Below are 14,807 nucleotides of genomic sequence, written 5' to 3' on the forward strand. Positions count from 1 at the left end.
TAGTCACAGCTATATGCGTCATTGCCCCTAGGTCGTCCTGTATCACAGCCACTACTTCCACGCACAGTCTCTCGCTCCGCGTCCCTGCTTATTCTGCGATCAGTCCTTTCACGCTCTCGCGCAGCTTTGTTGGCATTCCCGCCTGACGCACGGTAAGCGGCGTGGCACTGCCGCTCGGACCAAACGCGTTATGGCCTTGAGCATCACCTTCACTGAGCCCGCCGCCACCGAGCCCGTAACCAATCTGCCGAGCAGTCGCAAGCCGTGGTGTTTGTGGTCTCATCTCGCAGCTTCACAAGATCACAGTGACGACGTACATTTCTTTCATCGGTAAACAGACCATTACGAAAGTAGAACGGGTGAAATTTATTCCAGCAAGTAGATGTTGTCGACGGACACATCCATGGTTTCGCGGGGTGGTCATGTACAACCCGGCATAAACACACACCATATGTTAGGTGACCTCGGTCGGACAGCGCCCCTCCCATCTACACACAATACAGCTCCGGCGTTTTCGGCTCTTCTCAGCGTGAATTTGTCTTAAAGATACCGATGTGAACGCCGTTGTTGGCAGCACTGCAGTCTTGCCGGGTTGTGTCCGAGATGAAGGTGTGCCAACTTGCCCCACATCTCCGCTGTCGAGCATTCCACAACTATATAGCACTCTACCGTCACTAGGTGCATTCCTCCACTGCCCGTTCAAAAGATCACCGACCAGCTCCATCAGGAACGATCTATGGGGGTCACGAGTCGCTGGGTCCGTCTTCACCAGTCGCCACGTAAGATATGCGTTTGACCGTGGAACGTCAATAAGCGCGAGGGTCAGCTTCTTGTCTCATCGTTTGTACAAATGGCCATCCGCAGTAGAAAATCGTTCTCGAATTTGGTCGAGGCGATCAACATTCTGCACATTTGTGTTGAACTGGGCAGCACATTCTGGGGCTAGATATAACTGCTTCTCCCTGCCAGCCATTCGAGCCACACAAGTGATATTTGAAGAATCCACATTGGACACCAGGTTGACCACGTTTCCGCCACACCATGACGCCGCTAGCATGCTGTGGTCGTGCGAGACGGCTTGACGATAATTCCACGGTTGCAGTCAGAAGGTCGGGATATCAAATTGTAATGTGCTCGCAAAATTTGGGCGAGAAGGATTTGGCGTCATAGCGCTTTACAAAGTTTCACTTGTCCATAAATAGCGTAAGATATATGCACCAGTTGACCGCAACCCACGGAACCGTACAAAACCAGCGTCAAGGTTCTGCCTCGCTTCCAGCTAGCTACCCCTAAGTAATTGCTAAAGATGCATCTTGAGCATTATGTAGCAGCCTCCGTCTGATCGCGGCCGTCTATAGGCTAACCAAGGCTGCATTAGCTCCGTAGACTTGTTATTCCCACCGCTTATTTGATGTTGGGCGCTAACACGACACCGAGCGCCGCGGCGAGCATCATCCACTGATCAACGCCAACGCGTCATCATTCAGAAACTGGTCGCTGGGGTAAATATCTTCGTATTTGTCGGCGTTATGTTACCGGGAAGGTACGTTGTACCAGTTTGTTTGTCCAGTCACGATAGTTGTGGTCGCCATCGCCTCAATCGTTCCTAATGTTCGCTTATTAGCCAATCAAAAAAACTGTAAAGGGCGTTTTTTTTCTCCCTTTTAGGTCGCAGGCTAACTATTCCAACTGCATGTCTCTATCTACAAAATTCCCTTAGTTATCACGTACGATTTGCTATGACATTTAGGAGGGTTTCAATCAATCAGGGGCGGAGCGGGAAAGACCTCCGTGCATCCTTTTAAGCTATCGCATTCAGCCGTACGGACTGTCTTTCTGTCTGTGCATTTTGCCATCGGATGGCTTCTACGCAACGCCGCCGCCCAAAAGGGCGACCACGACTTCCAGGAGGCCGAGGCCGTAAAGTGAGGAAAACCTCGTGTCATTTCTTTGATTTTACTCAGTCTAAATATGACAGCCGCCGTACACTTATTCATTGTTGGCGCCGAACACGGCCCAAACTCGAAAAAAGAAAAAGTCACGAGCGAAAGGTGAGGGCACGGTGCTGCCAAAAGATAAGGAGCTTTGTTTGGTACGCTGTATAAAAGATTTGAGGGAGGAATGGGTTTGATTGAACGTGGTGGTAGAGAACACGACGATATCGAACCTGAAAGTACGAAGATGCAAATGACATCGTGAATAAAAACCTTTATCGGGGGATTTAGACATGGAGAATGGACTATTATTTTAAAAAAATGGTCATTTAAAGAAAATCGTAACATGTAGCCATTTTGGTGAAAGAAGCAACTGCGACGTTTGCGCCTGTGTTTTATGACCTGGGTTCTCATTAACGTCGTTAGCATTCCTTGCTCATGCTCTGTATACCTTTTTATACTGATGAGTAAATACAAAAGCTCAATGTAGCGCCCGAGTGCTGTCGATGCTAGAATAGGTGGGTCTGGTAATGTCAGCTTCAGCATGTAAGCGTTTTGACAGCATATCGTTGCGTGTTTTAAATAATATTTATTATGTGCTGCCATACATTGGTTACTGTTAGTCGATACTGGCTGGCTGTAGTTTTTGAGGCTAGATTTAATATCACTGTCTATGAGCAGCCAATAGGTCATCCGATGTGATTGTGCTGGCCTCGTGTTTGTGGAAGAAGTCGACCAGTTCCTTTCCTATAAAAAAAGTTTACTCGGCGGCGTCGTGTAGCTGACATTTTGGCACTACAAAGGTGCCCTAGTTGCTACTTTAAAGATAAACCACGTGGTGATTCATTTCGTTAAGTTTAGGTAAGTAGTTTGAGATCTATAGCGGCTCAAAAGTATTAATAGTGTATCATTTTATCGTGAGTACAAACTATAAAACGGAGCGACATTCCATATACAGTCACACCTCTCTAACTGAGCCTCTGTAAGTGACCATTGATTCTTTATTTGACTACCAAAGCTCCCAATGTATGCACTATTTTGAAAAATAGAAAACAAAGTAAAAAAACAATCGTTAAAATTGGTAGAAATGTTTTATAGGCAATATATACTGTATGTGCATGGCGGACACTTCGAGCCACGAGGGGCAACCAAATTTGGCGGCAATTGCCGCGGAGACGGCGTCGCATTGCATACATGTACTTCACTTACCCGCCATGCAAGCAACCTGTATATCCAGGAAGCCCATGTGTTAAGCAACCCATTTTCATGTTTCGTTGCAAGGTATTGATATTTAGCTTCAGTAGGGTCCAAAACCCTTTTAAGCCTGTAGAACAGGTGCGATTTCCTGATAGTTAGTGCTTGCAAGTTGGCACATATACTTTACAGAAGTAAGCGGTTCTACCCGTGTCGATGGGTTTCCATCGTTTCGCTTCGATAAAGTCAGGAGCCCAAACGTAATACTTCACTGTGTCAGTACGACAATAATCAATTATTGTAGTGAGCCAATACCGTAATTATTGGGCTTTAAGTTTTTTTTATCCTGACCGCCATCAATGTCCTTCTCGGTCCATGAGTTGATTCTTGATTTATAGTTTGTCCCGCCACTTTTTCGACATCATCCGATAGATCGGGTAGTTCTTGTGCTTATAGGCCGTTTCGCCAAGGCCATCTAAGCCCAAGTAGGTGTGTAACTGTTTCGGATTCATCTTGTTAAAAAGGTACTTGATCCAATCCGTAAATCGGCGAAAAATTCGTTCTTCATCACCTTCTCGGTCCTCAACATTGCTAACTCTCATGTGGTCGGTTCTTAGGGATCGCTTGCCAAGGACGTTTTGTTCTCCATCGAGAACTGGGTGCATAATATTCGCTGCTGTTTGCCTCGCTTCAGCCGCAGGCATCGTCAAGGCAGGGATGTGTAAAAACACAATGGCCGCTGCTAGCAGCATCAGGTAGTCGGTCCGCATCGACAATAGGTGCTCCTAGTGGTTGGTTTTGTTTGGTAGAAGGAAAAATGCGAAGTGAGAAATCGCATGGGTGAAGAACAGTGTATGATAGTACAGTAAACAGGTTCAGAGTTTACGCCTGAGCTAAACACGAGCTGTGGATTACGGTATCGTTTAAACGTAATACAGAAGTCCCTCAAAGTAAGCGTCACCTACTTACGTAATACCCCGCCATATCTGCTACGGTACATACCGGTTCAACTGGCCAATCACAAAAATGCACTGATTTTGGATGAACTGCAGTCGGCGGGAAAGATCTCCATCATTTTCAGACCGGTCCGGTCTCTTCGCTAACTAAACCATTGAAAGACTGAAAATGGGGATTAAATGTACGAGGTAACTCATGCTCCCGCTTCGTACGCCTCCCTCCATGCTCACTATCACTCTTCCAAGCGACCATGACCGCCAGCCCCATGCCGCGCCGGATCCGCCTTAATATGGAGCAGAAGATCGCTATGTGAAACAATAGGCGGGACCCCGGGGCTCTCATAAGTAAAACTGTTTCATGTGCAAGTATGCGAAGGATATGCGCGCCAAAGGAAAACTGTCCAACACAGCTCGCAGCGTGGGCAACCCGTGCGTTCAAGCTGGAAAATCTCTTTCACGCGATGCCACTCGCAATGTTATCGCTGGGGAGTCTAAGTGGGCCGCTATAGAGCCCTGTCAGCTAGAGCGCAAGCAGCTCGTCAGCCCCCAAATCCAGGAGACGGACGCTCGCATTATGAAGGTCTTTAAGGCAATGGACGGCAAGGTGGAGGCTATCACAGGCAAGGTAATAAAGGCCATTGCTCTTCGCGTGAACGTGTATGGCGAGAACACCACGTTGAAGCTCTCTAAGGGCTGGCTGTATAGATTGCAAGAGCGTCACGGAATCTACAAGAAGCGGAAGCACGGCGAAGCTGCGTCAGTTGACCAAGAGGCAGCTGAAGTCGGACGTGTGAAACTACGAAGGCTGACGGACTCGTACGCCCGGTCCGAGATCTGCAACATGGATGAGACCTCGTTCTTCTTTCGGAGCGAGGCTAAGTACACTCTCACGCAGAGGAAGGTGTTCTCTGGACGCAAAGACCCCAAACATCGGCTGACACTGGCTCTAGATATCTACACCGCTCTTTGTTGGAGTAAGGTGGCCTACGACGAGATCTCACCCAAAACCATTCAGAACTGCTAGCGGCACGCAGGCATTCTGTGACAGGAGCAAGATCGCCTCGCTTCTTAACTAAATATCAGTACTTTTTAAACATCTGTTTATCACCCTCTAAGATCGTGTCTCGGTCCCCCTACGCTTACTTTGAGGGACTTCTGTACTGTACAACGTCCCAGGATTAGCTTACATCGTGTACCGGAATTGCAACCGATCAAGTTTTTGCAACCAGTGGTCCGTAAAAAGTCTGCAAAATTAATCTGTTTGGCATCAAAACAGTGTCCCAGTTAAAGCGCGCCTTTTCTTAAGCAAAGCGACGGTTTCAAATGGACAGGAGTATCTTGTGCGAGATTTTACGCCTTCCGCCGTTTTTACGGTTTTGACCTGAAGGTACTTTTTACACCGGTTGTAGAAAACCGGTATGTTTTGAGAGATTGCTTTCTACACGCAACATAGCTTACCGGAATCGACGAAAAAATAATGCAACGCTGTAAAATTATCACCCCAAGTAAATCGTAAAAAGGTAAAAAGGCATAAATATTCATTTCGTGCTTCGGTATTTGGGAAGAAGCTTTTGGCGTTCGTCGTTTTTTCGGGCGCGTGAAGCGGACCACCCCACCAGGAGTTGATTGATAACCACTATTATCGCAAGGGAGCTATTCTCACAGCTCAAAAGAATGCGTATTGTGACGAAGAGTGGATGCTCGAATGGATAAATGAGGTTTGTTGAAATAGAATTTTATTTCTATTTCTTTATATATATTTTTTGTATCTGTCCTATTTAGGTGTGGAAACCAAGTGTTCGTCGTTGAGGTACGAGACGAGCTCAAAAATACTATGATACAGTAGAAGAGGAAGGCGATAATAGTGAAAATTAAAAAAATGACTTATTCCTTGGGGCGGGGTGTCATCCACATGGTTTTTGTCGTATTAGATTTTTGGTCGCGGTATTGCATTTTTTTCGTCGATTCCGGTACGTAGGACTTTAGTGCAAGAAATTAGCCTTGCTCGTACAGAACAGAAGTCTCCCTCAATAAGCCTTTTGCTTTAAAAGGATAAAATGAAAACTGTTATGCAAAGTGCAAAATGGTATCTCCGGTGTTCAACTGTGGAGTGCATTCTGCTTGTTCTCCGCTGCTAGGGGGTATAGAGGTTCACTGAGTCCACTTATGGCAGGATTACAGTCCACAAACGACCAGATACTCCCCTCAAAACCTGCCTCCGCTGGATCCATAAGTTGTAGAGAATAATCAGAACTTGTTACAGTACTAAAAGAACTGGTTAACTTTGTCGAAATCCTCTACAAATCGTCACAATAAATTGTGTTTCCTGCATAGATCGCTCGTGGTATGCTTCGAATACTGTCCCGCCCGAGAATGTCATCCACCCACGACCAAAAGAGCGATATCCGTGTACCTATTACGTAGATTGACGAAAGTGCTGGTGAGAGTTGAGTCACATTCTGAGGAAGCTCTCAATAATTTGTATAGCCGATACCCAGGTCTGTCAACCCTTCAATCTCAAAAATCTCAGGTGGAAGTTCGCTGATGGGGTTGCCGGTGAGTGAAAAATAGGATGGCATAACGCGTAATAGAGCTTGGAAAACGACCTGCAGTTGACTGTATTCGATGATGACAATCGATCCTGCTAGCCACTTTAGGTCGAGATCGTCTGGAACTTGACGAAGATTAGTAGCACAAAACTCCTAGTCGTACAAGTTGACCGGTGTGTCAATGGATTGGAAACCTGCCGGCAATTGTCCGTTTGTCATGTTGGTCCGAACGACCATAAGAGTCAAAAATGCCGGGTGGTTCGTATTCGTAATTGCAGCCGATTCTCTCCAGTCGACGATTGTCGAATTATATATTTCAACGCTGATGAGTTCGTGGAATTCATTGAATGTATCGGGGATCGCGACCAAAGGACAATGTTTGATAACCATCAGAGCCACCGTAGATCCGTCAAATTCTCGCCATTTGGAGTCGACTTCTTCCAGTTGACCAGAAATTTGGAGGCGATGGCAATCGAGTGATACCAAGAAACAGCACGGGCGGACAGCTGCCCACGGTCTCACTTGTAGTGTGCACTGCTGCAATGAAGTTTGCACTGATGCATGGATGTGTAGACTAAGAACTCCAACCCCCCACATAAAGAAGACGAGATGTATACCATGAATCGTCACTTGCCACCAGCGCGACCACTTCGCTTTCCTTCCATGATGCTTCTTCGGTATCCCTGGGACGGTATTCGGCTTTACTTTTTCAGATTCAGGGATGTCCAGCGATGTGTCTTTGGAGTCTACAACTCGATTTCCATGTCGTGGAATGGGGCACAGCAACTTCTTCATGTTGGTTATTGTCATAAGCAAACCGAGTGAAAAAATCACTCGACTGGCTAGATCGGACCACGATACAACAAGTACCATCTGGAATTCGTTCAGCGCTTTCGCAGCCCATTCATCGTTGTACCATGGGTATACACCAAAATCTTTAGTCTCGGGGGTATACTGCCCCACGTAATTCAGCACTACGATGAGCGTCACGCCCATGCTAGAGAACAGATCAAGCGCACCATCACTTACAAGGCTCGCAAATCTTTTGCGAGCTTTGTCGCGCCGAAATAAAACACGTGGATTAGTACTGGAGACCAGCAGGGACGGCGTTACTGCAACTCGTCAACGACAAGACAACAGCTCTTATAGCAACGCAACAGACCACATCGACACAAGGAGAGCCACAGAGAGCAACATTTGCTAAATAAAATACTCTCGTGGCGTAATTTAAAAGAGATAAATGACGGGAACCGTAAAAGTTTCTGGCCCCTATTGTGAATTTTTTAGTAGATCGCAGTCGGCCGTTTTAAAGGAGACAAGTATGAGCGAAGACGACATCAGCCACGCCAACCTTCCTAAGAGCGCTATTGCTAGTCACCCAGCGCCTTCGGGGTATCTAGCGCTAGCTGCAGCTCGCCGTGGCGATGCGGAGACTCTTCAAACTCACCAGGCCAAGCTTTGCCAAAAGCTGCTTCAGTCCCGACTTCAGCAGATTGAACTAATGGAAGGGAAGCTTAAAAAACTGGCCAAGTACACGGCGAAGCTGTTAAATGCGCACGATGAGCTAGCTACATTGATCTCACTCGAAAAGGAGGAAACCACCCGCATTGCAGCCGTGACGGGGGTTCCTATTCGCAGCTCAAAGTACGTCATGTCTTACTCGGTTGTGCTGGAGGAGTGTTGCAGCTCAATGTTAGGCCACACGCAGCATTGAGGATTTGAGGACCAGAGTGGGGTTATTGAGTAAGAAGTTTACAATTAATTGGCTTCCGAAACACAACATGCTACGTCTTAATTGTCGCCAGTAGTTCCAGATCTGTGTCTTGGACCGCCTTCGCTACCTTGTTTTTTCTCGTGGTTACCTCGGGTTGCCTTAAGATCATCCACATAATGCGAAGACGTATAATAGTGACGTCGTCATGGCTTACAGCACATCGGGTAAATTGCGAGCTATTTTTAAGCATCGTTTACACTTAGGCGAGAACTAGCACACCGCAAGAAGTTCCGTCGGGCTGCTTCGGTCCGGAAAGCCACACGGTCTCCTCAACGATTAGATATGGCTCTCCTAGCATGGTGGAATCGTGCCAAACTCTTAAAAACTCGGCCACTACTGCCTCGTAGGTGTGCTCAAGAGTGTCGTTGTATGACGTAGAGCACAATGGTTCGTAGAAATACGGTGTGACTGTCGCCATCGCCGTCCGGTATGAAATACTGACAATAATCACACCCCAGTGTATGTTGATCAAATGGACAGGCAACACAACGTACTTGCAGCTTATATTAGTAAAATTAGTAATTTCAATATCGTCTTTACTTTGAAAAGTGTGTGGAAAATAACATCCCAGATCTCTTACAAAATACTGGTCTGTGAAGTCTACATTAATAATGATAAATATCTCTATTTGAGAAGTGTGCAGAGCTCTTAGAAAATAAAGTGGTTAGTGTGCCCGATTTGCAGTACATACGACAGGGTTTGCGCAATAATCAAGTTTCTGCGCAGCTCGCCTGGCTGTTTGCAACCAATCGATGCGTTTCGTGCTGGGCAGAAATGTTTACATCACGTCCAATCGCGAGGGCGAGAGACGGTCTGATCGTGCGACAGATCCAGTCAGTGTCGCAGGTCGGCAGGTATTGCCCAATCAGGGCGCGAGTTAATTGTGTAACGCTTTTGAATATATTTGTAATTTTGGCATAGTTAGGTCGAGTCAGAAAGGTAGGCGCGGTCGGTAAGATGGGAGGAAACTGTATTAGACAGGCCGGTGTAGTCAGGCGAAAGGGTAGGAAAAAGCAGAAAGAGAGGAAAGCGACGGACTGATTGACAGACGGACGGACGGACAGACACGCTGCAAGTTTAGGTGGCGGGAAACTAGCGCTCTGGGCGTCCGCTCCGCGGACGCTAGGGCATGGTTGGTTGGTGTAGAGAGGGCCGACCACCTCCGCTGCGCTGCGATGGGCTTAGAATTTCTACTCAAAGCGAAGCAACATATAGTACATGTATACTGTGATCTACGTATATTACACGTTCCAAAACAACACCGCACACAGTATCCTTAGTGCTCACATGTTATGGTAGACACGACCAGAGTTTAACGTGATCTGCATGCAGAGCACCATCTTACCCGGGAAGGTTTTGTCTATAATCTCGTTTGAGCGCATTGCTCCTAAAATGACACGAATCGAAGGCGCGCGTGGTTGCAAAGCTAATATATGCTGTACGGAAGACGGGTCAGTATCAATGATGCTACGAAATATGCGTAGATCGATGAGAAATCCCAGTGTAGCTGGAGTAAATGCACCTACCCAAACCTAATGCCATCAGTCACGTCATCGCCGTGAGGCAGTCGACACCATATCTTTGATTGCGACGATCTATTAGAGCAAGGTTTGGCCAGCTTCTCGCGCGAAGTATCTTTTAGGACAGATAGATTTTGCCGATTGTCGCCACAAACACCGATTGTATGCCTTGAAACTGTTCCGCTGAGCTGTTTATTATATTACTGAAGGGTCTTTCCACTATCTTTCGCATGCATTGATCTTACTTGCATAGCTGACGCACTTACAAACTTATTTTCATAGATACTGACCGACAGAGTGGCGTAGATCCTTATCGAGTGCCATTTACTGGCTCCTATATGTATGCCAAACACACAAAGCCACATGGCTGTAGACAGAGTATCATATTGTAGTGATGTTTAGACTCAATTTGAAAAGTAGCTCATGTACAATATATGAAGTATTTTTGCTGCCTTTTTATCAACTCGGTTTGCTATTTGATGTGTAGCGCGAGGTCGCTAATGAGTGTGTATAACACGCGCCCGTGAGAGCCAAAACCTATGTATAGGGTCACTATCGCTCTCTTGATACATTTGCGTCGTCGTACTAGCTTTCTGTGCTTACACTTTGATGTTTTAGTCTGTATAATTAAGCGCGTCACTAACTGGGCACAGGCCATTCCGCAGCTATACCGGTATGCTGAACGCGCATCTGTTAGCAGTAGCCAACGCGATATATACGCGCGAGGCGGGTACGCCTTATAGTCATCCGCGAATCAACCGAGCTTTCATCTCGGCCTTTATGAACAGGACACTAAAATACAATATTGCATTCAGACACATCGACTTGCCACGTCCATCTGTACGGTCTGCACTGTCACGCAGTGGTAGTATCTATGTAAACAGCAGCTTATTCGTCGCACGTAGTTCCCACTCAATACTGTAGTTTAAATTTGTGAGCGCCAATAAGTGCAATATACGCTATAAGAGCGGATGGTACAGATAGCATGGTTTTGCGTGTGCCCACGTGAGCGAGTGTACGTGCCATCTACGGTGATGCGTATGCGGATAGGAACCACCAACTTGCAGCGGTGCACAGTTGATTCCATGTGCTAATTATTTTATGAAGCGCACTACGCTCGTAGGTGCGTCAACACCATAGGCAGCTTACCGTATGTGCGGCCCCAAGCCTCGCACCGTGAGCCAGTATACCAAAACAAAAATAGGTTGGAAAATGGGGGCATAAAGGGTATATTTACCATTACTTGCTCTTCTGCTGCTTCTTTTGCTCGATATACTTGGCGTTTCGGGCGGTCAGTTTGTGAGGGTGGCTGCGCCGCTTTTTCTTCTCGGGGTACCAGTCAGGACCCATCGCCTTCTTGACGTTTGACAGGCTTTCTTGGCGGCGCACTTCGGTCGAATCAGGAGGTGGGGGCTTTTCCTCCCAAAACTCAACCGCTTTTGGGCAGTTCTCGCAGACAATACAGCGCCGCACGATGTCCCGCCTGCTGATTGTACGGAATGCGTAGCCGTACTGCAGCTTCCCGCAACCGACGCAGCGCGCCCGGGCATCCGTCGTAGACCGCTGCGGGTTCAGCAGAAGCGGGTCAATCTTCGCCTCGCATTGGTTGCACGTAGGGCCCACCATTTTGCAAACTGTGAGTAAGTTAACAAAACGTGCGTAAAATATTAGCTAATAGCACGGTAATAAAAGGCTGACATTTATAATTAAGCAAAAATATTAAAATGTTTTATAATACTACTATCTTTTTGCTATATTGATAATAATATCAAATTTTCCAAACAAATACATACATTACATGCAATATAAATTGACAGAAACAAATATCTATCGTCCGCGCATGCATTCGTCGGGTGGGGTGCACGGGAGCAGATAGCGCAATGACCGTGCAGCCGCGCGCCTTCATTGCACGGTGGCAGTGGTGAGTGCCAGGTGAAGTAAAGAAGATATATATTCGCAAAGTCCCTACAAAAAGCGATGGTCGTGAAGCCTACTTTGATATTAAAAAATACTATCGTCTCTACTTTAGAAATTGTGTGAAAAATAGCATCGCCGAGCTCTTACAAATGGCCTGTGACGCTTATATTATAAATATTAGTACTATTAATATCGTCTTTACTTTGAAAAGTGTGTGGAAATAACATTCCAGATCTCTTACAAAATACTGGTCTGTGAAGTCTACATTAATAATAATAAATATTTTTATTTGAGAAAGTGTGCAGAGCTCTTAGAAAATAAAGTGGTTACTGTGCCCGATTTGCAGTACATACGACCGGTTTTGCGTAGCTAAATAAGTTTCTGCGCAGCTCGCCTGGCTGTTTGCAACCAATCGATGCCTTTCGTGTTCGGCAGAAATGTTTATCTTACGTCCAATCGCGAGGGCGAGAGACGGTCTGATCGTGCGACAGATCCAGTCAGTGTCGCAGGTCGGCAGGTATTGCCCAATCAGGGCGCGAGTTAATTGTGTCCGCTTTTTGGCCATATTTGTAATTTTGGCATAGTTAGGTCGAGTCAGAAAGGTAGGCGCGGTCGGTAGGATGGGAGGAAACTGTATTAGCCGGGCCGGATGTAGCCATGCGAAAAAACAGGTCAAAGCAGGAAGACAGGGAGTGCGACGGACGGACAGACAGACCGACAGGTTACAAGGTTAGAAGCGGGAAACTAGCGGTCTGGGCGCCCGCTCCGCGGACGCTAGGGCATGGTTGGTTGGTGTAGTGCGGGCTGACCACCTCCGCTGCGCTGCGGTGTGCTTAGCGTTTCTACGTGCAGCAAAGCAACATATAGTACATGTATACTGTGATCTACGTATATTACGTTCCAAAACAACACCGCACACAGTATCCTTAGTGCTCACATGTTATGGTAGACACGACCAGGGTTTAACGTGATCTGCAAGCAGAGCACCATCTTACCCGGGAAGGTTTTGTCTATAATCTCGTTTGAGCGCATTGCTCCTAAAATGACACGAATCGAAGGCGCGCGTGGTTGCAAAGCTAATATATGCTGTACGGAAGACGGGTCAGTATCAATGATGCTACGAAATATGCGTAGATCGGTGAGGAATCCCAGTGTAGCTAGAGTAAATACGCCTACTCACACATATTACCCTCATCGCCGTGAGGCAGTCGACACATATCATCGATTGCGACGGTCGAATAGAGCAATGTTAATCAGCTCCGCGCGCGAAGTATCTTTTAGGATAGGTAGTATTTGCCGATGGTCGCCACAAACATCAATATTATGCTTTGAAATTTTTCTGCTGAGCTGTTTGTGATGTTACTGAAGGGTATTTCCACTATCTTCCGCATGCATTTATCTTACTTGTATAGCTGACGTACTTTCTGACTTATTTGGATAGCTACTGACTGACAGAGTGGCGTAAATCCTTTCCGACTGACATTATACTGGGTCCGATATGTACGACAAAAGGCCTCGTCTAGATCGGACGAAGAGGCACCACTGCGTGCACATTCTTTTTACCGGCTGCAACATACGAAGATATATGGCTGTAGGCAGAGTATCAGATCGTAGTGATGGTTAGACTTAAATTGAATAATAGTTCATGTACATTAGATGGAGTACTTTCGCTGCCTACTTATCAGCTCGGCGTGCTATTTGATGTGTCCGTGCATATATCGCGAGGTCGTTAATGAGTGTATTTGCCACGCGCTCGTGATACCCAACCTATGCATGGGGTCCCTGTTTCCTTATCGGGACGTTTGCGTCGTCGTGCTAGCTTTCTGTGCTTACGCTTTGATGTTAAGTCTGTATGATCAAGCGCGTCACTAACTGGGCACAGGCTATTCCGCAGCGATACAGGTATGCTGAACGCGCGTCTCTTAGCAGTAGCCAACGCGATTTATACGCGCGAGGCGGGTACACCTTATAGTCATCCGCGACTCAACCGAGCTCTTATCTTGACTATTATGGACAGGACACTAAAGTACAATATTGCGTTCAGACACATCGACTTGCCACGTTCATCGGTACGGTCTGCACTGTTACGCACTGGTAGTATCTATGCCAACAGCAGCTTATTCGTCGCACGTAGTTCCCACTCAATACTGTAGCTAAAATTTGTGAGCGCCAATTAGTGAAATATACGCTATAAGAGCTGATGGTACAGATAGCATGGTTTAGCGTGTGCCCATGTGAGCGAGTGTACGTGCCATCTACGGTGACGCGTATGCAGATAGGGACGGTCAGCTTGCGGCTGTCCACAGTAGATACCATGTGCTAAATAGTTTTTGAAACGCGCTATTCGGTTTAGGTGTGTCAACACAACTGACTGCGCCATAGGCAGATTACCGTATGTTCGGCTCCAAACCTCGCACTGTAGCCGATATACTAAATACAAAGATAGGTAGAAACATGGAGGCCATAAAGGGTATATTTACCAATTACTTGCTCTTCTGCTGCTTCTTTTGCTCGATGTACTTGGCGTTTCGGGCGGTCAGCTTGCGAGGGCGGCTGCGCCTCGTTTTCTTCTTGGGGTACCAGACAGGACCCATCGCTTTCTTGACGTTTCCCAGGCTTTCCTGGCGGCGCACTTCGGCCGAATCAGGTGGTGGGGGCTTTTCCTCCCTAAACTCAACCGCTTTTGGGCCGTTCTCGCAGGCAATACAGCGCCGCACGATGTCCCGCCCGCTGATTATACGGAATGCGTAGCCGTACTGCAGCTTCCCGCAGCAGACGCAGCGCGCTCGGGGTCCGTCGTAGACCGCTGCGGGTTCAGCAGAAGCGGGTCAATCTTCGCCTCGCATTGTATGCACGTAGAGTCCCACCATTTTGCAAACTGTGAGTAAGTTAAACAAAACGTGCGTAAAATATTAGCCAATAGCACGGTAATAAAAGGCTGACATTTATAATTAAGCAAAAAA

General features: G+C 46.9%; 2 protein-coding genes across 2 annotated transcripts; one reads left to right on the forward strand and one right to left on the reverse strand.

Moving 5' to 3' along the window:
* Positions 1-3,520: 3,520 nt before the first annotated feature.
* PITG_23069 (secreted RxLR effector peptide protein, putative) lies at positions 3,521-3,880 on the reverse strand (the record flags this gene model as incomplete). The annotated part of the gene is made up of 1 exon (XM_002897592.1): positions 3,521-3,880. One exon carries the CDS (start codon positions 3,878-3,880, stop codon positions 3,521-3,523), a length of 360 nt encoding a protein of 119 aa, XP_002897638.1.
* Positions 3,881-4,463: 583 nt separating this feature from the next.
* PITG_16239 (uncharacterized protein) lies at positions 4,464-5,108 on the forward strand (the record flags this gene model as incomplete). The annotated part of the gene is made up of 1 exon (XM_002897593.1): positions 4,464-5,108. One exon carries the CDS (start codon positions 4,464-4,466, stop codon positions 5,106-5,108), a length of 645 nt encoding a protein of 214 aa, XP_002897639.1.
* Positions 5,109-14,807: the final 9,699 nt, after the last annotated feature.

Source organism: Phytophthora infestans, genomic scaffold, assembly GCF_000142945.1.
Source record: "Phytophthora infestans T30-4 supercont1.43 genomic scaffold, whole genome shotgun sequence".
In the NCBI taxonomy this organism is placed as follows: domain Eukaryota; phylum Oomycota; class Peronosporomycetes; order Peronosporales; family Peronosporaceae; genus Phytophthora; species Phytophthora infestans.